General features: G+C 39.6%; 1 protein-coding gene across 1 annotated transcript in view; it reads right to left on the reverse strand.

Annotated features, from left to right (window-relative positions):
- The window catches only part of MYO3B (myosin IIIB), a 328398-nt gene that overhangs the window by 155250 nt on the left and 146052 nt on the right, over window positions 1-27096 (reverse strand). Inside the window, exons 11-23 of the mRNA XM_054043283.1 lie at window positions 25081-25177; window positions 23978-24094; window positions 23401-23505; window positions 20728-20811; window positions 19671-19873; window positions 19012-19110; window positions 18099-18213; window positions 17826-17952; window positions 17471-17681; window positions 15587-15734; window positions 13635-13788; window positions 11032-11120; window positions 8923-9052 (exon numbers count right to left, since the gene is read on the reverse strand). Of these exons, the coding sequence (XP_053899258.1) occupies window positions 8923-9052; window positions 11032-11120; window positions 13635-13788; window positions 15587-15734; window positions 17471-17681; window positions 17826-17952; window positions 18099-18213; window positions 19012-19110; window positions 19671-19873; window positions 20728-20811; window positions 23401-23505; window positions 23978-24094; window positions 25081-25177 (1679 nt within the window). The remainder of the gene's footprint in view (window positions 1-8922; window positions 9053-11031; window positions 11121-13634; window positions 13789-15586; window positions 15735-17470; window positions 17682-17825; window positions 17953-18098; window positions 18214-19011; window positions 19111-19670; window positions 19874-20727; window positions 20812-23400; window positions 23506-23977; window positions 24095-25080; window positions 25178-27096) is intronic.

Raw genomic sequence — 27096 nt, forward strand, 5'->3', positions numbered from 1 at the left:
GAGTAATTTATTCTGCAAGTACTCACACTGAAATTGACTTCTTGTGGAGTAAGATACTATTTAATGAGAGCAAGGATAGCAGGATCTGGCCTAGAGTAACAGCTGTAATGCTTACTGCCATGAGTAATCCCAGAGATTCACGTTACTCTTGATTTTAATGGAATTATTGACAATAGTGACAATTATATCTTGTATTGTGTGTTAGCATGATTGGGCTCTTACTTGTGATTTTGATAGAAGGTTCTGTCCCTAAGTGAGCTCCATTTTGATAGCTATCCCAGATAGCCTATATGGGTGGCATGCTCTGGGTCCTACTTTTATTGAATCTCATTAGGAGCATCTGTATATTTCCATTGCCCTGTGACACAAATCCTGGGATCTGAGGAAAAGCCTCAGACAGAGGAAGCATGGAACTGTATGTATACTGTGCAACTGGGAACCTAAATAAAATGTAATCAAACACCCAAACTCTAAAGCTCAGTTAAGCTACATTTAATTTAGTTTACTGATGTCCCACATCTGCAACCCAGTAAAGTTCACAATTGTTACTATGCACAGCTGTGGTTTAAAGCCTCTCTTTGCACACAATACACTGGCAGCAAAGCAAAAACAATTAATTTTTATATGCTTTTAACATATGGATCAGACAGTCAGAAGTAAGAAAGCCTCTTGTGTTCTAAAAAGAAAATATATAGCTTCTATTAACTTGACCCAAATTCTTAGAAAATGTAAGTTCTGATTCATCTTTAAGCAGAGAGATTATAATTATAATGGCTTTGTATCGGATTCATTTGATTTAAAGTGCCTGCAGTTATCTTTTAATAGGGAAAATATATGACACAAACGTCCCATTATAAATAGATTTTATTATGAGATAAATTAATAAATTGTAAAATGTTTGGAGTCTTTTGTTCTATTGTGATCTGTGGAATTAAAAGGAGAAAAAAAAACAAAAAACCCTTTAAGCCTAAATGGAAACACATTTCATTTCAGTGAATAAACATGATGTACACCAAGCCAAGGGCCCAATTCTGCAAACAGTTATCACCAGGCAGAGTGCTTGTACTCAATGGGATTACAAAGTAATAAGCAGTATAGGTAAAATCCTGACTCCACTGATGTCAATGGCAAAACTCCCATTGACTTCAGTGGATCTAGGATTTCATTCTGTGTGCAGTAGTAAAAGGATTGAAATCCAAAATAATCTAGTTATTTTTCACTATTTCTGATTGTTCAGTAAAGTACCATTTGCTGTCAAAAATATAAATAATTTATACTGAGACACAGTATCTTAAATTGGAAAATTGCCAAGTTAAATTGATAACTGCAAATCATTTAAAAAAAAAAGTCATTGTGCAACATAATGGTAGGTTTGAGGATGTTGCAGTATGTGATTTGGAGCAGACACTAGTTGTTGAGTTTTTAAGCTGACCTCCAAAAAGGGGGAGGAGTCAGTGTTTGTGCTGGTGTTTTGGATTCTTTAGGGCATGTAAAGAAAGCCTGAACTTTTTATTAAAAAAAAAAAAAAAAAATCCAGTTTCTTTTTTTTTAGATGACACATACCGGGTTCATCTACTCTGTTTTTCTTGGAGTACTATAGGGATGACTGGAGAACTCATCGGATTAAGATAACACAAAAGACAACAGACAAAGTAAATATTGAGGTGGGGAAGGGATGATCAGGCAGACTGTTTACAAATAATTTATTTTTGTAAATAACTCTTTACCTCAAACTCCAGAAAAAAATGACCAATGAATGCCAGCAAAAACAGAGATGAAAACTCATAATATTTCTAATAGGTGAAATCCACCCCCCATTGAATTCAATGCAGCCAAGATTTCATCTGATATATTTAATGAAAAAAAATTATTTTAAAAAATAAAACCCTGCTACTCACAGTGGGGGTACGTCTACACTGCAAAGTTGTCGACAAAACTTTTGTCTTTCACGGGTACTTAAAAAAGCCCCCTCGCGAAAGACAAAAGTTTTGCCAATGCAAGTGGCAGTGTGAACGCGGCTTTGTTGGCAGGGGCCGGAACTATTTTGTCAGCAAAAGTGCCAACCAGGGCCGGCTCCAGGCACCAGCTTAACAAGCAGGTGCTTGGGGCGGCCAAGGGAGAGGGGCGGCACCTGCAGCAATTCGTGGGCAGCAGGTCCCTCACTCCCTCTAGGAGCGAAGGACCTGCCGCTGAACTGCCACCGCTGATCGCGGCTTTTTTTTTTCCCCCCCAATTGCCGCCGCCAATCACGATCGCGGCTTTTTTTTTTTTTGCTTGGGGCGGCAGAAATGCTGGAGCCGGCCCTGGTGCCAACAAAGTACTGACAAAGAGCGTTTACACACGCTGACTTTTAGCAACAAGGCTGCATGGTGTAGACAAGCCCTGGGTGAGATGCATCCTTAGAAAACCAGTTTTAGCTTAACTCCTCTGAAGGGAAGCGGAAGGCAGGAGTATTTGAAAGTTATCCAAAAGACTGAACAAAGGAAGCCAGGTGGGTTTAAATAGCGAGCCACACAGGAACAAGGGGGCAATAAAATAAGAGAAAGCATGGAGCAGGACATAGCAAAGTCTCCGTGTTGCCAACCCTCATGATTTTTTCATGAGTCTCATGATAATTATTGTTTTCCTTAAAGCCCCAGCTCACGGAGTCAAGTGAATATGTGATGATTTCAGCCTTCATTCTTAAAGCAAAAGTAAGATTCTAGTTCTTGTGGCTGCGGAGAAAGTTTCAAAATGTGACCCCAGTGCACTCTAAAGGCTCAAAACGCAGAAGGCATATAAAAAGAACACCAAATCTATTATTTTTACATAATCTCAATATTTTAACGCCAATCTCATGATTTTTGGTCAGCCTGACTCATGATTTTTGAACATTCAGGGTTGGCAATACTGAGTCACAGAAGCTGGGAAGGGGCTCCATGATGGAGAGAGACCACTTAGCATGCAACATACTGCATGAGGAGACACCCTTCTTGCCTTCCTAGACCCAGATGGTTCCCCAAGGACTCACAAAGGAAGTGAGAGACAGAAAGTGAGGGATATTGTTCTTTCAGATGTTTATTGTTTTGTATCATGTGTACTCTCCTGTGCTTTACATGGTTAAGTATAAAAGAGCACAAAGGTGTTAGATTGTGCAAAGGGTGTGTGTTGACTACTTCAGAACTACTCTGTGCCTCTGCAAGTTAAACTGTAACCAGAAGCATCATACTTTTTGGGTGGAGTTCTGGGAGAGGAATGTGTTTAAGTAACTGGGGTATCTCAGGGGTCAGTGCTGGACCTGAGGCATACAGCAAGTATGCTGAGGCGCTCCATTTTGGAGAAGGGATAGCAAACTGAGAGCCAGTGCCCAGGAAATGTGCTAGAGAGGTCAAGGGAGAAACCAGTGCTGCAGCTTACTGAGGCTTTAGAAACTTGAAGCACCCAAGGGTTCCATAGCACAAAGGCTTGGATTCTCATGGTGATGCTTCCCAGGGCACCCAAGGCTGTGAGTCGCTTTGTTACTATGCGAGGGAGTCTTGCCTGTGCTAGCTGGATATCATCTCCCTAACACAACCAGCCTGTCAGCCACTGAAGCACTCTCCTCTGGCCTACACCAGGCCTGTCTTTGCCTTGTAGGTTGACCGCAATCCCTGAGTCCCTTCAAAATATCCCCCTGTGGTATCCAGCCTTTGATCACTGGATACCCACAGAAATCCCAGATGGAACAGAGTACCACAATGTATCAGTTTTGGCTTAGACCAGGGGTCTCAAACACACGGCCCACAGGGTTATTTTCTGCGGCCCACAAGCTCCTCGCACCCCCAGCTTTTACCTAGAGTGGCTCCGGCCCAACATGCACCGGGGGAAGGGCAGGCTCTATGATTCTACGAACCCTGCTGCGGTTCATACAATCATAGAATATCAGGGTTGGAAAGGACCTCAGAAGGTCATCTAGTCCAACCCCCTGCTCAAAGCAGGACCAATTCCCAGACAGATTTTTTGCCCCAGATCCCTAAATGGCCACCTCAAGCATTGAACTCACAACCCTGGGTTTAACAGGCTCAAACCCCTGAGCTATCCCTCCCCCAGTTCCCCATTCCCAGCCAATGGGAGCTGCTGGGGGTGGTGTCTGAAGCAACAGCAACACACAGACCCCTGTGCGCGCCAGGCCAGAGCCTGCACCCCGAATCCCTCCTGCAGCTGAACCCCCTGCTGTGAGCCCCCTGCCTCACCCCTCCTGCACCCCGACCCCCTGCCGTAGCCCACACCCCTCTTGCACCCCCTGCCCTGAGTCCCCTACCACACCCTGCACTCCGACCCCCTGCCCTGCACCCTGGCCCCCATCCCCCGCCACACCCCACGCTCCAACCCACTGGCCTGAGCCCCCTGCTGCACCCCTACCCCCTGCCCTGAGCTCCCTGCCACACCCCACACCCTGACCCCCTGCTGAGCCCCCTGCTGCAACCCGCACTCCTCTTGCAACCCAACCCGCTGCCCTAAGCCCCCTGACCCCTTCCTGGCTTGAGGCAGCGGTAGAGAGAGTTAATCTGATGATATGAGTATCAGACTCATCAGCTACTATAGGGAAATGCCAGGTATAATCCTCACCAACTTGCCCCCCCTTGTGGACCACAGATCCACACCCACATACCACGAGTTCAAGCCAGGAGGGCATATGCAAGCCCTTAGGGGCAACCTGCTCTGAGGGGAAGGCAACACCACCAGGTAGGTTTGCAGGATATTTACCATAGATATCGTAAAGCAAAATCCAGTCTTTAAGAGATTATGACAGAATCTGCTCAAACATCAAGGCGACATCAGTATCAGCATCTATAAGTGAAGTTACTAGGGTTACTTCTGTAACTGCTACATGAGCCTTTTATATGGCCATCTTCAATTAAACTCAGTATAATGTATAGTTCTCAGGTTAACCTCTTTCCCAGATTGTTTAATCGTTTTGTCTCTGACACTGTCACTCATGATACCAATCTCCCAAAATCTGTGAAACAAAAGAGACCAAAATAGTTGCATTTGGCTAAAAAAGAAACTTGCAAATTCAGCAAAATAGAGGCACCCTGTTCCTTGCAAGTACACTATGCTTCTCTCTTTTAATTGGGGCACATTTTACACTCATTTCACATACACACGTCTCATCAGCAGGAACTCTGCAGATGGAAATAGTGTAGAACATGGAAGCAATTTGGAAAATTAGTGGGTTAATATTTAGGTTCACTATGCAGAACATTTGAAATTAAAGGTCACTAGAAAGTGCAAACAGATTCTGCAAGGTTCTGAATGCACCTTACCTCCCATTGAAGTAACAAAAAGGAGGTATGAACCCTGTATAATCAATCCTAGAATGTTCACTTTGAGTATGGATGTCAGTTAGTGGGATCTGTGAACTCTTTTAAACTATACTATAAACTCTTTTAAACTATACTACTACATACATGTTCTTTACATCCTGCTGTTCATTTCTGGCACTTTAAACTACACAGTCTGCTCCAACAAAATAGAAGCATTCACTGAGAGGGGGTCAGAACATTTGATAAATTACAGAGATTCACATGATCCTAAATTAGGAAAATAATTTTGTCTTTTTAATATTTATTTTCTTGCTGCTGCTCAGTTTTTGACACTTGAAAACTATATGCAAGGCATTTTGATAAATTTACTTCAAACAGAGAAGAGTTTGTCAGGGAGTGGAGGGAAGCAGGCATCCGGTTTCCTTATTTTCATTCTTAGTGGCATTTAGGAATAATTTTGAAATAATCATCATGCCCATGTTATTTTCAAACTTCTGAGATAGCACCACCTAGTGGCCATTGCACAGATGGAAGAGGGCTCTTCGGCCAACAGCATGAACACCAAACATTCCAAAGCTAGTTGTGAACAGATGTCAGACAGCGCTGTTGCTCATCTTCAAACAAAGCATTGAAGACAGTGGCAGAAAGGCTCATATAAAGCCAACGTTGCCTTGGCACATTTTTTTAATGTAGCCGCCATTTAAATTATTAACTTTTTGTGCCAGTAAAAAATCTACACAAACTGAAGAAAATGTTGTAAAGTCTTGGAATGTTAAATGCAATCCTGGAATGAAAGATGGTATTAGATTTTGGCTTGCTTTGCTAATGAAGTATATGTCTGCGGGTAGGGATGCATTCAAACACAAGCAGAGGATCTTATGGGACATTTACATAATCTCTATTATTTTGTGTACAAGAGCTTCTTTGTAGAAAGTTACGAGGAGACTGCCTTTAACTTCCTTCACAAAGCAGGTATGAGGTATTAATAGCCATACTTATACATTCAATTCTCTGCCAAACCTTTCATTTATCCTGCAGGCTGCCAAAGACAAACTTGGCAACAATCTGATTTCAGAACACAGGTCCCTACACCAGAAGTATTGCCAATTATATTAGATGGCTGAAAAAAATAGAGCATAAAGTGTTGGGTTTTTTAAGACCTTGTAGCATCATATGCAGAAGTACATGCTTAACCATTCCAAGGCTCCAAACTATACTGACCTGGCAGAAAATATTGCTGCTGCTAGTTCAGAGAGAGGCAAGAATTTTGTAACGGAAAGCAGAAGTCACCCTATCCATTTAGAGAGTGACAACAGTAAAGAATTTAAGATACAAAAAATAGTGACAGCAAATCGGTATACTTAGCATATATAAAGTAATAGTGGTCTGCAACTCCTAATCGGCATGCCAGAGTGCAGTTCCTACTGTGTCTCAGACAAAGCACTCAGTTCAATGCTGCTGCTGGTGAAAATATTTTCAAAAGCCAGAGAGACAAGTTTATGTGAAAGGACCAGAATTCAGGAGAAGCTTGTATGGTACGATTGCCTTGCTCACCGTCAAGTTCACTGCTAATAACTGACAGTTATTATAATAACTGGGACTGCTAATTGGGACAAATTCCTAAATGACGGATTAGGTTCTAACAGGAAAAGCACAGAGACATTGAATCAGAATGACAAAAACATTGACAATGTAGCACAGTCTCAGATATCTGACTAGGTGCAAGGCTTCTTTTGCTTTGCCTGACCCTACCAGGATGAATAGAATAGGCTCTTTCATCAAGTCAACCAGGACCCAAAAATCAAAGCATGTAAAGGTAAAGGGGTTTTCACCCCCAACTAGGCACAGAGCATGCTGACCCCAGTCTCATAAGATAGTCCTCACCCACATTTCACCAATTGCTAAGCTCACAGCAGCAAAAGGAGAAGCAGACTCCTCCTTAACTACATCATCCCTTCACTAGCAGCCACTAGGTAGTAAAAAGTACTTCTACCCTCTCCCTTCCAACAAGGCTAAGATCATTGTCTCTATCTTGTTCAGCCCTAGTCAGCAAGGGACGAGAATCCCAAAGTCAAATCCAAATGCAAAACCACAAGAAATAGGCTGACTTATATTACTTATTAAAAATTCAGCTTAGGTTGTGCTGTGAGGAGCAGGCCTTGACTTTATCGACTTGTTGCTAACATTTCCCCCCTAGGATCTCCTAAAAGGAGGACAGAACTGACATTTTGAAAGAGCACAATAATCGAAGTTACAGCAAAGTGCCTGTTAAGATCAATCAAGTTAAACAGTAAAGTCTCATAATACAAAAGGTGAACTATTTTCTTACAGGAAAGTTCAGATTCTGAGCTCCACCTCTCACCTCCTGAAAGGAGAGAGAGAAGGTACCTTCTTAGGAACGGTTTGTAGAGGCCCAAACCAAACCCACACTAATAAAAATAGTCCTCAAACTACAGAAAAACAATAGAGCCAGTATAATAGGCATCTATCCTATGCAGAATATAGACAAATAGACTCAAAAATTGCTATCAATTACACCTATGCAAACCCACTGAAGTCAATGGAGTTTCATGGGTTACAGAGTGGAATTCAGCCCAAAGCATTTAGAGTAATTTGAAATGACTTGGTACTGTACTCTACATATTAGTTTTGACATTTTGTATCAGCAAGATACTGATTATTGCATGAACTGCATGGGTATACATCACCGTATTCTAGCCGGTAACTCTCTAACCACAAGTGAATTACCAAAGGTCTCCTTACTCCTGCAAAGAAATGGCATATCAGACCAAAAGCCTTCAGGTGTCTACATCCGTTTCTAAAATGTTCTGAAAGAGACTTTTCCTTTTATGTAGCAACTCCTGACAGTCTCTTAGCTTTGTATGTGTGTTGTAGTGTAGGTGTTTATGTAACATGTCACATGCACACTCTACTGTAACGTGCACAGACTCTTTTTGGCTGTGGGTGTGTTGCATTGTTGGTGTTTATGTGGCAGAAGTGTCGGGCACATTCTATTGATTTATGGCAGCTATCTTTGAAGTCATTGAACTTCATCTTATTGTTATAAATTAGCAATAGACATAGGCACATGTGTGTAAGTCAATGTCCCCAAGTTTCAAATCATCTGAAATAATTAATTCTATCAGTTTGGTATATTTTTTATTCCATAACTAGTGAGATATTATAAAGTATTGTGCAGATGTCTTTAAACAGAGAGGATGTTACCTGCAAAAACTATCTTTGCCAAAATTGGATATACATGGTTTACACAATGTAAAGCAAATTATGCAAGAAGCTAGAGACAGAGAGGTGTTGTCTAGTGGTCTGAGCACAAAACTAATACCCAGGAAACTCCTGACGTCTCATCCCTACTCTGACAATGAAGTCGGGCCTTGGCTATCATTTAATCTCCCTCCATCTCTGAAATGTGGATACCTCACAGTAATGTTGTGAGGATTGATTAATTAATGCCCATAAATTGCCTTGAAAATAGCGTTAAGTATTTTACAACTCCAGATTACTTTTTGTAACCCTGATGGAAAACAATGCCAGGGTTCTGTGCAGTAGTAGTAGTAGAAGGCTGCAGAGACATCTAGTCAGGAAGTCTTACTATTAACAAAGTTATGCAGAGAAATACCTGTTTTGGTTAATGGACTAGAGAACAGCTGCTGAAGAAGTTTGTTCTCTGAAGTTCTCAGCACCACCACTATATCAGCAGGAAGAGTGTCTCTGTTCTTCTCAAGGAAACCGTAGGCATCATATAATACCTAGGTGTTGGAGACAGAATGAACAAACAGCTGAAATAGACTACCAAAACCCTGTCATTTACTTTAAACAGGCAAGTTGACCAAGTAAGCTAGTTCAAACCTGACAAGCTGGTGAATTACTGCAGTGTTCTCAAAGTGTGAGCTGGCTTTAGACAGCATCTGCATTCATAACATGTCATTGGTATATCAAATTGGTTTAAGTGGCTTAGGCTGAGTCACACTGTATTACGCTGTATCACATCAAACTATGACGTGCCCAATGCAACATAACACAATGAAGCACCACACTCGCCGCATCACTTGACAGGTTACACATGAAATATGCAATGGTTTTCAGACGGAGCAGCCACTCTGCATTTACTGCATGTAGCCAGAGTGTGATCCGTAATTAAATCTTCTGGAGAAACAGGAGTAAATTTCATATCCAGCACACTGGCAAAATGGATACAAAATGTACTACCACTGTTACCAAATGGATATTTATTCATCTGGGATCCTCTCTTTAATTTGCACTGGCTTAGGGCACAGTATTTTTAAAATTTTAATTCTGAAGGCTTTGAAAGGCAAAACTGCTCTGAATTGTTTTTCTCACAGTTATTAATCAATGATCAAATCTTTGTATCAAAATTGGAATAGAGTTATTCTGCTTTAGATTTTATTTTTTAAAACTACAGTAATTTCCAGCATCCAGCTTTACTATAAATGGCCTCAGTGCCAGAAAAACACAGCCACAGCACATGGGGCAGGTCTAAACTACCGCAGGGATCGACGCTCTGAGATCGATCCACCGGCAGTCGATTTAGCGGGTCTAGTAAAGACCCACCAAATCGACTGCAGATTGCTCTCCAGTCAATCCCTGCACTCTACCCCCGAAGAGAAGAGTAAGGTAAGTCGATGGGAGATTTTCTCCCATCAACCCCCTGCAGTGTAGACCCCGCGGTAACTCGACCTCAAGTACATTGACTCCAGCGACCTTATTCACATAGCTGGAGTTGCGTAGCATAGGTCGACTTACCGCTGTGGTGTAGACATAGCCATGGTCTTAAAGTTACATTAGAGCTAAATTTGGCCCTACTGTGGAGAATGACTGAAAGTCAACACTGCCTCTAGGATTTGACATTTGGGCAGCAAAGAATTTACTGGAGCTTTGTGGAACTTGGGTTTCGTTAACAAACCCCAAAGTTGGGCAAGGCTTACCAGAAGATTTGTGGAGGTTCTTGACCCTTGCATTGAGCATGAGCTGAGGTCTGCATGGAAATCATGCAAACCTAGGCTGCTTTGGTTGAGTTTTGTTTACAATTGGGAATTTAGACCTCAAATTCCAAACAAAAATCAGTGGACATGAAACCAACTAAAACCAAAACTGTTGAGTTCTGCAGAGCACTAGAATATACCCACAGTATGTAGGAGGGGAATTCTTCCAGTCACTCCTCTGCCCTCTACAGGAATTTAAAAAGAAAGCACTATTGCAGAGAGTTTTAAACTCTGTTTTATTCATTGAACCTCCTTTCCTTTCCTGCTCTTTCTCTTCCACACAAACAATTACTACTGAGTATATGTGTTAATGGATAGAGATGTTATAATTGTCAGATTGTTCTGGCTCAAGGGGAGCCACCACTTCTACGGAATGTCTCAGCTGGGGTGACCAGATGTCCCAATTTTATAGAGACAGTCCCGATATGTGGGGCTTTGTCTTATATAAGCCCCTATTACCCCCATCCTGATTTTTCACAGTTGCTAACTGGTCACCCTAGTCTCAGCTGGGGTGGCATTTCACATGTCGGGATGCCACCTCCAGAACTGTAAGGAGCATTTATAACATGGGCAATTTTGAATTGCAAATCTTATCACAAATTCTAGGTTTCTTTAAAAACAATTAAACCATTAAAAAGAGAGAAATCTGCAAGCAATTTAAATGCCTCTGGATGGAATAGATAGTGACTATACCACTTATTACATTCAGACCATATGGCCTTTACCTTTCCAGCATAGTGCTGAATGCCAAAACACAGCTCCACTCGTTTGGGCCTCCAAAAGTATTTGCATCTTAAATTATCTTCAAACTTATCTAGTCATTAAAAAAAGGTAACTGTTAAAGGTGAACCACAGCAATTTAAATCACAACTCTCCACCATAATTAGGGACAGCTTACAACCCAAAAAATCAGAATTAGTACAAAATACTCTTATAAGTTATCACACTGTCCACCAATGATGTCAGCCTTTGTCAGCTTTTCCTACGAGCACCTGTGTTCTTTCTTCCAAGTTGCCACTTATAAATGAATAGCCTCCCCAAACTAATCCTTCAAATCCCTCACGACTCACTTCTAATGGGATGCCTATTGGAAACTAACAAATGACAATGGCTTGGTAGGTAGAACGCTAGAAGAAACTTCTCGTATTTATCCTATTTATTTATTCATTCGTTTATATCTTATATTTTTAATAAATAACCAACTCAAAGCCTTCTAGCTATGTACATATCTGCCCTATGTGAATGCTCTTGTTCCTTCCCATAGTTTGTTATATCCACAAGAAAGAAAGGGCACAACACTCCAGCCAACAACTATGTCCCCTCCAAGATTACACCTGTCACTTCTGTGGGAAAATCTTCAGGGCACGAACTGGGCTCCTCAGCCACCTAAAAACCCACCAATGAACCCCCTTGGCAGACAACATCCTCGCATCAAGGAATAGCCAAAGAAGAAGATATCCACCTGCACGTTCATTTAAATACATGTTAAGGTCTTTAGGCATCTTTTATCCTGCATTTGAACTTCTACAGAAAAACAGGCTTATTTCCAAAGGGGCCTTCTGGGATATGTCTACACAGCAATTAAACACCTGCAGCTGGCCTGGGTCAGCTGCTTGGGCTTGGGCTGCGGGGATGTAAAACTGCAGTGTAGACACTGGGGCTTGGGCTGGAGCCTAGACTCTGGGACCCACCCCACTCATGGGCTCCCAGAGCATGGGCTCCAGCCTGAGCCTGAATGTCTAGAGTGCAATTTTACAGCTGCGCAGCCCAAGCCCCGGTTCTTGAGAAATACACACACTCCATGAGGTACATGCCCACAATACACTGAGCTAACAGAAAGAGAGACAGCTTATACAGCTGAGTGAGAACAAGGCCTTTTCTGCCCTGCAGATAATCCTATGATATTTTGTACTGAAACTAGTGCCTGAATAGTGAAACTTCCCATTGCATTTGTTTATCTCTATCAGCAGTTATGGGCTTGATACAGGAATCACATGGAGAAATTCTCTGGCCTAAATTATGCCGGAGATCAGACTAGATGATCAGAATGGTCCCGTCTGGCTTAAAATCTGTGAATCTTAAATTTCATGATTTTTTTCTATTTATGTTTCACACTGCCACTAAAATATTCTTTAGTTTAAGACACAGAATTAGGCTTGGAGATTTATTTGGAGTGAGTTGCTGGCTGGCACACCTGCATAGAGTCAAAGATCTCAACTTGCAACACACATCTTGAGATATTCCAGCACGCCCTGATTTCAAGGCAGCAGTAATAGAATTGAACAGCTCTGAGGCAGGGAGTCTGCCTATGGGGAAATGTAAGCTCAGTATTCAATACTGGCCTATTTATAAGACCCACAAGCAAGCTTCCAGCTCCAGCACATGAATGGGGATTGGAATGAAACTCTCTCATTCATTGCACCTTTGACCTAAAATCAAGTGTGGACCCAGTTGTCTGGAATTGAAAAACGTGTGTATGCACTATGCTATCTAACCTGCAGCTATTATTTTAAGGCAAAATTCAGCTCTCTAAATCGCAGTGAGTAGCTCTACTGTGTGTTCCATTGACAGCAACAGGAGCTCTGTGTTGCTGATCAGAGAGGAGAATTCCACCCTAAGTAAATAAAAATAGGATCATATTTTAACATTGGCTGCACACATTTTAAAGTTGGCAACAAGATTTATTAAAATGTTAATAAAATAATCATCAAGTTAAGGAAATATCTAGTCAGATGGCACAGCAAAATCACACTCACACACTTTCTACTTATGATGAGGCAATCTGTAATAAAACAGTGGTGTGTAATGGGGTAATGATGTTAAAAGCCAGGAAGATCTGAATTCTACCCTTGTCACTACTACTAACTCAATGTATGGTCTCGGGCATGTCTCTCTTCCTTTCTCTGTCTCAGTTTCCCATCTCTTAAATGAGGATAAGAATCCTTGAAGTACCTAACATACAGCAGCATTGTGACGATTATTTAATATTTGTAAATCCCGTAGATTGTAAAGCCCTATTTAGATAGGTATTAATATTTAAACCATAAAATAACATTAACTGTATAAAAACAACAAGAAACTAGCAAAATAGTTGAAGTGAGCACCTGAGCAAAGAGAGAGAAAATAAATACTTAAGTAAATAATAATCCATTTATTCATGTCTGAATATTGGTGATATCATAGTAGAATTTTCAGAAGCCTTCTCAATCCATTGCTAATGCCACGGACTCAGTGGTTATGTAGACTAGCAAAAATGCTATAAGATGTCATGTCTCTCACTCAATGTGTATCAGTCATTCTTTAGAGGTTTTTAAATTATTATTCATACCAACTAAAGTCAGATCTGTCGCCTGGGGAAATCGACTTTCTTCGTCAAGTAGAGAAAGTACTCCCATTGGTTTCTGGAGGAACATATCTAGAAGTGGACGATTGTCCTCATACTCCACTGTAGTAGCATCAATGCCCTCATTCTGATATTCCATCTACAAAGTCATAAATACAGTTAATACTGAATTGACCATGAGAACATTACCATCAGGACATTTCTGGCACAAAGCTTCTTTCTTGTTTATAGGACCTTATAACATTTAATTGCCTACAAAGCTCACAACAATTGTGTGGCAGCAAGGTCACAATATCGTGTGGGAAATGGGTCTATCTGATTGAAGTCTAGTCTCTAAACTTCCATTTTCTTGTTCTGTAAACTCTTAATTTTTCTTTAGCTTAAGGAAGATTTGTATTAACAGAAAGCGACAGCACTTTTTCTTAGAGATGACCATATGATCAAGCCATAGAATTGTTAGTGGCCTAATTCTATGCCAATAAAAAGCCCAGAATATTTTAAGATATGCTAAGGGAATGGAAATATGAATGGATGGAAGTAGGAGTGAAGAAAGAAATAACAATAACTTAATTAAGTCTTCAATCACTCTAGACCACATTTCTTTCTTTGGTTTGGTGACTTAGGTTGTTACAGAACTGCTAGTAAGAGACGGGACTTTCCAGAATGATCAAAGATCAAACTCACCTACCCTCAACCTGGATTGGACCACAGTATCAGAGTGGGAGGTCTATGATCCCCGGATTTGCTTGGAAGATTTCCCAGGATGTGGCATGGGGTAGAGTGAACTAGAATCGCAACCTTAAAGATCTAAGTGACCACAGGTGTTTCTACCAGGCCACCACAACACCAAGAAGGGCTGCTGCCATCCCCCAACACCCTTTCCCCTAAAAAGAAGAGCCAGACCAAGACCACTTTAGGCTACGCCAGCTGACTAGCCAAGTGCGCAGAGGCAGCCTGCTGGCCAGTGTAAAATACCAACTAGAGATGATGTCACCTGGTCCCCTGAATTACAATTTTTACTTTGAAAATCTGAAACCCAGCAAGCAGAAGCACCGTTAGAACATTTTTCTTTTAAAAAACTTTTATTATTTTTCCTATTTTGTGGATTGGTAGAGGCGCCTACTTCCTGTATTCATTATTTTTTCTGTTAACACTTTTTAGATATGAAAGAGAAAGGGGGAGGGGGAAGGAGAGAGAAAGAGAGAATGTTAAAGACATAGCACATGTGTATCCAATTTCTAAGTAAATCATATCTTAAATCACTTTGTGTTACCCTTTTGTTCTGCACTAACAAGGGAAATTATTGGTTGTTAATCATTCTGTATTACAGTAGAGCTAAATTAATCAGGAAAAAGTCAACCACCCGGTCAATGGAAACCTTGAAGGAATCTAGCTGCTTCAGGGATCTGAGAAGTAAATTACATCCCCTTAGCTTTCCAGGCTTAAATATGTATAAGACTTGATCATGCACTATGCTAACTTCGTGATTTAAATCCTGATTGTGTTCATCCAGTGATTTGATCAATTGCTGATTTCATTCCATATTATTGTCAATATGTTGATTTATTAACTCAATTATAATTTTGGTTTGATAACTGTTCTCTTTAATCCTTTGTTTAATAAAAGTCATAATAGTTATTTTTAGCAAGAAGTTTCTTGAATTTTAGGTTTGTCTTTTTATTAATTTGTAATACAATCCATAAAAATTACCTAAAACTAGTTTTTCTTTCAAAAATGCCAGAAGGGTCACAACACTCTTCCCAATGGCAAAAAGTCATTTAGTAAAGTTTCTAAGTGCTACGTAGCTCTGTCCCTAAATTAGTACCTGTATCCCTCACAATATGGTATATTGTTCAGCCACAGTCTGGTATTAGAAATAAATTTTATATATATATAAAGAGAGAGATAGCTTACAATCACAGCAGCCTTAAATCTACCTGTTCAAGTGCAAAGATGTGCTGATTGAAATAAAACTGGATTTGTTCATTAGCAATGTTTATGCATAGCTGTTCAAAGGAATTTCTTGTGAAGTTCTCAAATCCAAAGATATCCAGTATCCCAACATTCATCCGGCTTTCAGCATTGCTATGTAGAAAACACACAAAAAATCCAACATGGAGCAAAACCCAGGAAAAATAAAAAGAAACAGAATAATCAAGATCAGATAAAGCAACAGAGAATCCTGTGGCACCTTTAAGACTAACAGATGTATTGGAGCATAAGCTTTCGTGGGTGAATGCCCACTTCGTCGGCTTTTTACAGATCCAGACTAACACGGCTACTCCTCTGATACTCAAGATCAGATACTATCATTAATTCAATCCACCACAAAAGGAAGAGAGACAGCCTGTATAAATCAAACACAGCTTGTGCATTTGTTTACAGTCATTACCACACACCTTTTTAGGGTGACCAGATAGCAAGTATAAAAAATCAGAATAGGGCATGGAGGGTAATAGGCAACTATATTAGACAAAGACCTGACTATCAGGATAGACACTATAAAATCAGGACATCTGGTCACCCTATCCCTTTTCAACTCTGAGGTTCTTGCATTACACAAGTTCTGCTAAGGTTTTGGGAGGAGGAAGAGAGAAATCATTGGGAAGTGCTGATTCCAAGCAGCGCCTCTTCAGAGGTATTCAGGGAATGGTTCCAGCAAGTAGATCTCAACAGAAAACTATTTGACAGGCTCCTCAGGTAGAAGAGGGCTGTGTAGACTCCTAGGTAGGCAACCTAGATAGCCATGCTGAAGTAGATTGAGAAAGAAAGAGGAGCTCTCATGCACTGGCCATGGAAGAGGAGGAGCTCTCCCTCTGCTGTTGACAGAAGAAGGGGAGCTGTGCTCCCTCCATTTCCCATTACTTTGACCCTGCATAAAGTCTCAGACTGTGGTCTGCATCCTTTACTGTGTTGAGCTCAGTTATGAGGAGACAAAGGAAAGAGAAATATAAGACACCTTTCCAGTTCCCCAATTCTGGCACTATCAGGGAATGAAACAGCCCCCAGCATAACTCAAAGCTGCCTAAGGGCTGCTCTAACTTACACTACCAGCAGCTGTCCCATGAGGACATATGTTGCTGCAACCCTGCCCCCAATATATCCTCTCCATGCCTTCCCTCACTTCCAACATATCCTCTCCATGGAGAATGTGGGGGGAGCCAACAAAATCAAAGCAGCTATGGCAGCTTTACACCACCTGAGGGATTCACTTATGCTTGGGAATACCCAGTTGCTCCTTGAGAAGTGCAAAGCAGCTAGAACGGGGTCTGAGGATCTGTCTTTGTTCCAGGAAAGAAATAAGATGGCACAGTGTAAACATTTCCATAATGCAAATTGGCATCAAAGTTTTCATAATTAAATGTTTTGACAGCTGGTTTTAACAGCTTGCATTGGAATGTCAAAAATATATTAATTAAGTAGCTGTTCTGTAATCATTTGTATCTATATTTTATCACTAGTTTAATACTACTTGAGAACTGGAAGGATCACATAGAACAATACTTGTGTTTAATATACCCAGCCTACTCTAATTGGTTATCTATGGGCGTCTGGTATGATTTTCATGCTTACCAGATACACAGACTCTTTTCAGAGACTTGCCTGGGATTTTAACCACAAAATTCTCATTGATTTCAGTAGCCAAATCCCAGTCAGCTCTTTGAAAAGGATGGGGTTAATGTCCTGGAAACAGAATTCAGGATCACAGCATGAAGGCCATTTTGAGGTCTTTTCCAAATAAACACAGTATTCCTTCAGCAAAATCAAAAATACAAAAGGGGATGATCCCATCACACGCACGTCAGCAATATGTAACTTGCCATATATTTTTATCTGGCTGCAGCAGTGTATTAATACGATTTACAATCCAGCTGAAGAGTCGACCATAAAGTGCTTTAGACATGGCATCTCGCACATCAGCGGCTTTGTCCACAGTGTTTGTTCGGATAATAGTCTCTCCTCGTGTTACAACACAGTGAGAGGTTAGAGCTTCCTGGAGCTCCTCTGAACCAATACTGAGCAGTGCAGCAGCTGGAAGATAACAGATGGGAAAGATGGCTGTGACTGGAGAACAAAAATTGCCAGCACTACCTACCTACTACCCATCAGTTAGAGATTCTTACAAATGCAATCAAGCTGCATTTATAGAACTGATAATATTAAAAACATATTTACCATTATCTAAGGCCTCTGCATTGGGAACTTCACTTTTATCAGTTTGGTGTTGTGAGGAAATGGCAGCAAACTCAATGTTTCCTGTATTCAAGATTCCAGCCAGAATTTTGTAAACTGAATGCACTTCCTGTAAAATGAGACAAGAACTACCTTAACAAGACACAGTTAGTTAGTTGTAGCCCCCAAATGCGGTCTGTTTAAAAATAAGATAGGAAGAGTGTGTGTAAAGCCCATTGGGTCATTCTGGTAGCTAGTTCATGATTAATCTCTTACCTCATCAGTGAATCCTATGATCCTAAAGCAATGTTGAATTGCTTCAAATTGTCTTCCATATGAGTCTTTAGTAATAATATCTTGCATTACTCTTCCAGTTTCATTATCAATATACCTAAATAAAATGGCATAATTAAAATGCTGTGTTAACAGATGTACAGCTACAACCCCCACTGATTTCAATAGGATTGCATCAGTAATGGAGCAGACCACTAATTTCAATGTTTTTTAACCAAATAAATATTGTCGTGCTAATCAAAAAGTTTTTGGATTATTTTCTTTCTATTAGTTTTTTTTCCTTCAGCACAAATTAAAATGTTATCCGAACATTATAGTTTTTCAATGAAGAGACAGATAGCAGATAGCAAATGCTCTAATAAATTTGTTAGTCTCTAAGGTGCCACAAGTACTCCTGTTCTTCTTATAGCAAATGAAATTAGTAACTCAAATTTAACGAACAAGATTCAGCCCTGAAGTAAGACACTGCAATTCTATTTACTTTAATTGAAATGCACTTTCTACTACTACTACTGCATTCAAGTAGAATTTGCCCTAATATTCAAAGAGTAACATAAAATTAAACCAATATATTTTGAGTTTCTCCTGCAGTATTACCAGAAAGCTCTACATTCACAGCCATTCATTTCTGGGGATAGAGAAGACCTGAAAGAAGGGATGAAAATCTAGATAATGAGGAGATGGCTTTTTTCCCTCTTATTATAAATGCTGCAAGTCCTCAAAGAAAATAATAATGTAATTCCTTGTTGTCCATCCTCATCTGTACTTGGGAGGATTAAGAAAGATCCATAAGGGATAAAGAAAGATTAAGAGAGATTTTAAAGCATCACACTGAAAGCAAGCCCCGATCAATAGCCAATTACAACCGCATTAAAAACAAATTAGTGATAGTTACCTAGGAGGCTTTTTTTCAGGAAGTCTATACTCAGAAAGTTTCTTCTGATGAAAAAGACCAGCATAAATATAGTAAAATATATGGAAGTTTTTTTCTCCTCTGGAAAAAAAATGTATTATTTTAAAGCTTACAGGTATATCTGCATCTACATGTTTTCACTATGTGTACACTGTCAAGTTAATGGAAGAGGGATTGATCCTATGCTCATTGAAGTCAATGGCAAAGCTCCCATTGACTTTAATGGTGCAGGATCAGGGCCAGAAGCAGCAAAAGCCCAATGAAAAGCTCTTCCATCTTATCTGTTGAACACACAAAACCCACCCAACCAGACAGTGGCAATGAGTCTGAGATCAGGCTCTTCTCCTTCTCTTTATAAGTTGTTGGAGGTTGAGCACAAAGGTACAATGATATGTTTATAGGAGATAGGCTCTGGGAGAAACAATATACTATACAGAGCATTCTTTACCAAACAATAGAGTGGTATTGGTCTCCAGCCCAGAAGAATGAAACTAACTGTACTTCCAGCCATAGTACAAGTGCTGTGGCACAAGCTGCCAGTGGGTTAGAACAAAATTTCATTGAAAAGTGTTTTTTGAAAAGTAAAAACAAACCAAAAAAAGGTAGAGGAGATTTGAAAGGACATAATATTATTAACCTACACAGCCTGCTTTATGACTCTGGATTTTTCAAGTAGATATTCAGAAATTTTTGCCCCCATTACAGCTCCTGTTGGTGTAAACATCATTTCCAAGTATTTTCCAAAACGACTTGAGTTATCATTGATAGCAGTGCAGGCATTCCCAAACGCTTCAACCAGAGGGTTCACTTGAAGAATCTTCTCACGCAAAGCACGGTTATTGGCCTAGACAGAATAGACACAGATCAGAAAGAATGCCCCAAAAGAATGCTTACTCAAGGCTTCTTCCCAGCCTCTGAAACATAATGTGCATTATCATGTGTCCTACAGCTACTGGCACATGTGAATTGACCTAGTTACTGATACAACAACACACCCACATATTGAAGGGGAAAACAAAGTCTCTAGCAGGTATGAAGATATTGGATTTTTTCCCTCTTTGCAATATATGCGTCTTAGGAGGCTCCATATATTTTATTTAAATAAAATATAAGACAATAAATATCATTTAGGCTCTGATCCTGCAAGCATTTACACATGTGTTTAACTTTAAGCACTTGAGTTTTCAAAGTGCCGTGACTTCAATGGAATTATTCATATGCTTAAAGTTAAATATGTGCATAAGTGTTTGCAGCAGCAGGCTCTTCCCAATTTCATTCTGGCACTGATTCTTATAGTCTGAGTAATGGACCTAGGTCATAAGCACTGTAGATAACCAGAGGCACTAATCATTATGGGTTTGATCGTTTATCCATTTAAATCAATGGCAAAGCTGGATCAGGCCCTAAGGTCCCAATTCTGCAAACAATGGTGCACGTGACTGACTTTAATGGGACAACTCATGTGCATAGAGTTAAGCACGTCCATAAGTCTTCGCAGGAGCTGAGCTTAAAACTAGCATATTCTTTATGGTCTCTTCAGTGTAAAATATCAGATCCAAATTAATAACAAAGTCCCCAGTCTGTACTGCTCAATTTTCAGTGTTTTCAACAAGCTAAAAATAAATGCATCAGGGATTTTTTCAGCAAAGATAGTTTAAAAAACACTGATCACTGGGCTACCTGGCTGGCTATAAATACCTTTCCCAGGAAGGTCAAATGCTGGACAATCAGATGGGCGCTTTCAGTCTTTCCAGCACCACTTTCTCCACTGATGATAATGCACTGATACACAAAACAAAATCGTAAATGCATTGCTCACCATAAAGCTGATCAACTCAGATGTTCAACTACTACTTTTATATTGTTTTGAATATATTACCAAGACATCTTCAGAGTCAACTGTATATCAGTAAGAGTCAGAGGTATGTTTGTTTCTTTACTCTTTAAATTGATAAAAGGGGCATCATCATAATCGGTGGGTGCTTATACATGTTGTGGAGAGAATAAGATCCATAGAGCCCAGTACTATGACACTATTTAAAACCTAGAGTCTTTTACTGGGAAAGTACAATCCTACCTAATGTTCAGTCTAAAAGCCTGATCTTGCCCTTAAAAAGAAAATCCTCAGTGTTTGCTACCATGTACAGGGAACACCCTACGCACAGTGCTAATCCCGGAGCTGGAACAGCATCCTCAGCTTCTAAAGAAGTCAGACAAACAGATGTGTATCTGTTCATGAGAGGAACCCAGAAGAGAAGATCCGCATTCCTCCTGTACCTGGTGTCAGAACTAACAGATCTGTAGCCACAGATTTTATTGATTGGCTCAACCAACCCTGAGAGTCCTAGGCTCAAAGATTAGTTTTACAGTAGTCTTTTGGAAACAGCAACCAGTAAATTAGCTATGCTGACAGTATACCAAGATGACTATAAATAATTAGCTACCTAAGTTCAAGGATATGGATTTACAAGGCAAAATGAGTTTGTAATCATATATGAGGCACTTGAAAAAATTAAGATTTACAAAATAAACCTGATGGGCTGATTTCAAAATGATGAACTTGCTTCTTAACTTCAACAAATTCCCCCATCATTTATTCTACACACTAGTTTCTTAGCAAAACCCCTCAAGAGTTATATAACTAATAGCCATATCTAATGGACCCTTGGTCTCTGCACTCCCCAAAACCCAGTAAACTGTCAATTCTCTTTCTCCTTTTTCATATGCAGGGTCCATTTATATTCATCTTTGTCTGGTGTATTCTGAATGTGGTTTTATTGTATTATTTTATTGTGTTTTTAAGCCTTCTTTAAAGTATTTACTATGAACTAATGTGCAGCATGCATGTCAAGGAGGATTTTATAAATAAAATCATTATTATTCCCCAATACTCATATCTATGCATAGTACAACATGTGAAAAGGAATACAAGATTACAATCTTAAAAATATTGTAAAAAGGAATCCAGTTTCTGTACACTATATTTCCATTCTCATTAAAATCATTGCCATATAATTGGATTTGCGTCATCATTACATTTATGTTAGAACTCTCATTATTATATTTTACCATGAAAATGAGAGATTCCATCGTTAATGGTTTGTATTTTCTGTGACTTGTAGTCACAGGGACTGATTCTCCATTGTCTTCCACCTGTGCACGCTAAGTGCAAAATGCTACTAATATGGCAGCATTTTACGCACATTTTGCACAGTTGTAAATAAGTGTACCAGATGCAAGATAGTACAGAATCAGGCCCTGTCATAACTATAAAGGGAAGGGCAACAGCCCTCCTGTGTACAATACTATAAAATCCCTCCTGGCCAGAGACTCCAAAATCCTTTTAACTGTAAAGGGTTAAGAAGCTCAGGTAACCTGGCTGACACCTGACCCAAAGGACCAATAAGGGGGCAAAATACTTTCAAATCTTGGTGAGGGAAAGGCTTTTGTTTGTGCTCTTTGTTTTGGTGGGAGTTCGCTCTTGGGACTAAAAGGGACCAGAGATCAATTCAGGCTCTCCAAATCTTTCCGAACAAGTTTCTCCTATTTCAAAATTGTAAGTACAGCCAGGCAAGGCATGTTAGTTTTATCTTTGTTTTCTCAACTTGTAAATGTACCTTTTGCTAGGGTGTTTACCTCTATTTGCTGTAACTTTGAACCTAAGGCTAGAGGGGGGTCCTCTGGGCTCTTTAAGTTTGATTACCCTGTAAAATTATTTTCCACCCTGATTTTACAGAGATGATTTTTACCTTTTTCTTTAATTAAAAGCCTTCTTTTTAAGAACCGGATTGATTTTTCCTTGTTTTTAGATCCAAGGGGGTTGGATCTTGATCCACCAGGAGTTGGTGGGAGAAAGGAGGGGAAATGGTTAGTTTCTCCTTGTTTTAAGATCCAAGGGGTTTGGATCTGTATTCACCAGGGAATTGGTGAAAAGTCTCTCAAGGCTACCCAGGGAAGGGAATTAGCACATTGGGAGTGGTGGCAGCGGACCAGATCTAAGCTGGTAGTTAAGCTTAGAAGTTTTCATGCAGGCCTCCACATCTGTACCCTAAATTTCAGAGTGGGGAAGGAGCCTTGACAGGCCCATAGGGCAAAGATCGTCAGCTGGTGTTATCTGGAATCGATGGAGCTATGCTGATTTACACTCACTGAGGATTCAACTTTATAGTGTCTACTACTGTACCATGACCTTTTCAGTAGTCCTAAAACTGACTGGATTGCTGTTCCATTTTTCTTGCTATACATACATGCTCTGGAACAGAAAGTTTCACAAAGATCATTGACTAACAACACAGAATACTAAACTTAACCTAAGTAATACAGCATTCTATGACTAATATTAAGTATAAAAAGAGATAAACACGTTCTTACCTGATCCTTGCTGAAAGTTACCATGCCCTGGTAAGCAGCATCGGCAGAGGCAAATATGTGGGGGGGATTTGATGACCGCTTCACACCATGGTAAAGCTTGGAAAACTAAATGAAAAAGAAATCTGTCCAAATAAATTTTTCACCCCATGTAATCAGGGATGTCGGGAAGGATGGTCTGGTGATTAGGATGCTGGCCTGGAAAGACGGTTCAATTCCCTTATGTGCCGCCAACTTTCTCTATGATCTTGAGCAAGTCACTTTGTCTGTGTCTCAGCTCCCCATCTGTAAAATGGGGATAATAGTATTGCCCCCTCCCATAGAGTGTTGTGTGGGTAAATATATTAGAGATTGTGAGGGCTCAGATACTTTGGTGATGGGGGGGCACATAAACTAGATAGAGATGTTCTCCACAGAATGTTTTAAAGCAATTTACAATATTTTTAAGTCTTATTTAAAATATATTTTTGTGGTTTTCAGTGACCAAGACTCCTAACCATTTATGGGCCTTTTCTTTCTTGTGCATCTTCAATTTTACAATTTACAGCCGGTACTATCCTCATCTTGGTGTTTCTCTTACCTGTGGAGAATATATGCTGAGATTCTGGAAGGGGTTTAAGGCTATTAAAATGTCTCCAACATAAGTATAAATTTGTAGATCAGCATAACGCTTCTGAAGTTGATGGATAATTGTATCCTAGGATTATAAGAAGTTTGACAGTTAAATATTTTTCCAGATAGCAAGATTCATTGTAAATATATTGAGAACACTGAGTAATAACTGATTATCTTAAATGTTATTTGTCATTTATGTCAAACAATGACCTCACAAAACCAAACCAATATTTTCATAACCTCATGCATCTCTCTACAGTATTGCAACGAAACCAAATTAAAAGCAATAACTCCCCCCCCCCTTTTTTAATAGTTTATGTTGTTATGCCTGCCAGAAAAGCAAACACTTAACGCAGTAAATGACCATATAGGTTATCGGATTGGGGGTGGGCAGGGTTCATTGCCGTACTTGCGTGTAAACTCATTTAATTTTTGTAATTTGACTCTTCATGCTCATGAGTTCATCATAGAACAAAAAGGAACATAAAACAACATCATAATTTTTCCAGTATTACTCCATAAATTTGTTTGAAATGGGAATCCAGCACATTTTTGTATTATATATTGTTCCTGTTGGAATACAAGTTAAGGTTCCCCCCAACTAAAATTAACAGGTTCTCTGCACACATGTGGTGTATTAAAACTTGGAGATTGTATGTATGGGTTTATCACTGTTTTCATAATAGAGTCTTTATTATCTGTAGCTGGGACATTCCTTTAAATACATTATTGGTTTTGAAGAAAAATTATTCTAATCCTGGTTTTTGAGGCTAAGCTTCAATTTTTTTGCAAATAGAAAATAATTTAAACTAGCATCATCCATCATTCAGTTCTTCTGTGTTATAGGCTTTACTGAAACTGCTTTTATATCACTGCATAGAATATAAATGAACTTGTGATAGCAGATCAGAATCATGTGTGGAACAGTTATTCTTTTATGCCAAGACTATGAACAATTAATTTTGTGACATGATGACACTGTTAGAATAAAACCTATAAAGCAGAAGCAAGCAATACATGTGATATAATGGTCAGGGCTGAGAAACTGATGCCTGAATGGTACAGTACCTCATCTAGAACCTCTAGGTTTACTAGATCATCATCTAGAGAGTATTTGTCAGCCGCATCCACACGATAAGGTCTTCTCGTGTGTATTCGCTCATACCTGCAGGTGTGTTAACAGAGTATCAGTGTTAAAACACGATTCTAAAAAATGCATCTAGTGAGAGGCAATAATAATTAACTTAGGGGGTGATCTTTTCAAACAGAAAACAGGCACACTCTCTAAACTACTTACCTTGGAACATTTTGAGGGAATATTTTTAAATAAATGGATCAGCTAGAAGCTCAACATAACTCCCATATTTTTTCCTTCACAAAATTTAACCCTTATCTTTTTAGCAATGCTCTCAGCTGAAGGATTATCTGTAGGCAGGCTGTCTCTGAATAGTATAGAAATCTTTCAAAATACCCTCCCCTTCTTTCCCACCTCCTCATCACAAGAAGTTAGTCCCATGTAAACATGAATAAATTACCAGTTCATCTAATTAAGTTTTCTTTTTAGGAACTTTAGTTATTTCAACTACTGGGGCTACAACAAACAAGAAAGAGTACAATGTCCTTCCCATTACCTTGGTGTTTGCCAGTGTGTCTCCTCAGATGACCCTGGACCTGGTCCAGAATAACATTTTTGAACCACAACTGCCATCAGACTTTAAATTCTATAGATGTTCAGTCAGCTTCTCCTCAGAGATTTAATCATAGTCTTTAAGCCACCCAATTAGAAGCGGAGACAAACTGTCCCATAACCCCTTTATAATCTGATTACACTGAAGGAATCTTTGAAAAAGCTGGTGTATTTTTTTAAATGACACATTACATTTTATAAAGAAATGGGGACAAATTAAGAGTGTATGAAATGTCTTCCACTGAGGAGGTGATAGATGAACACCATGTAAACACGACCATGTTTTTCTTTACAACAAACATAATCAAAGCATAGCAGGGGGACACCCACCGAGATCCAGCAGCATCCTGCTGGGTTACACTAAGCATTGATCCGCAATGACAGCTCCTGACAGATTGCTGCTGCATTGGTTGCCATGAACAAAGTAGGAATCACATGATAACACATTCCTAACCAATGATAATAGTACATCAGGTAGGTAGGACAATACTAGCATGCTTCTGTTGACACCGCAGATTATGTTGCTTATACATAATATGAAAGGTTGACGTGCAAAGAAAAAGATACCAGGTCTTTTTTCCTCCTGCGTCTACAACTACTGACTTTTGAAAATCATGTTTCAAAAAGAAGCATAAGGGCTCTTGCTCTCCTCCTACCCCCAACACACATGCAGTTCCAAACTTAAGTTTTTCCTAGACAACAAGCAATCATACAGTCAGGTGCAGAAAAATTATTGATCAGGATTAGCCTTTTAGAAAAGAGGGAGGAGGTAGAGACATTTAACTACAGTGGCACCCTGACAAATGCAGATTATATTTAAGGATCTTGTTTCTTGTTTTTTTTTTTTTTTTTTACTTGTTTTCATTGTTTAGTTTTGGCTACTTAGTGCACTACATTTCTATACATTTATTTGAACCCCGATTGTGTAAAACAGAGTGAGGATACAGTTTTTTCAGCAGCAATAAAAAAAAAAACCCACCAAAATACTCATTCCATTTTTTTTTAAACAGTCTTATTTATATTTTTCATCCTATGTTTCCACACAGTCTGGTGGCTTACTATGCTGCTGCTATGCATAACCAAGAAGTGGCACAAGGAGAGAATGAACAGGAAGTGATGAATTAATAACTACCATAATGGGAGTCATTTCCCGTGGACAGCCTCGATAGGATGTGTATTAGTTGAAACTCCCGTCAAAGGGAACTTGTCATTTTCTGTTTTTTCCCTGTGTTTATGCTGATCCGGCCCATCATTGTTGTTTTTTTGTTTGTTTTTGTTTTAAGCTTAAATCCAGAGTCTCTAATTAAATTGTATAGAAGGATGTCACCATGAGTGATCAGATCCCTCCAAACATAGGAACATTCTTAATCTAGAACAGGGGTCGGCAACGTTCGGCA

Source organism: Malaclemys terrapin, chromosome 11, assembly GCF_027887155.1.
Source record: "Malaclemys terrapin pileata isolate rMalTer1 chromosome 11, rMalTer1.hap1, whole genome shotgun sequence".
In the NCBI taxonomy this organism is placed as follows: Eukaryota; Metazoa; Chordata; order Testudines; family Emydidae; genus Malaclemys; species Malaclemys terrapin.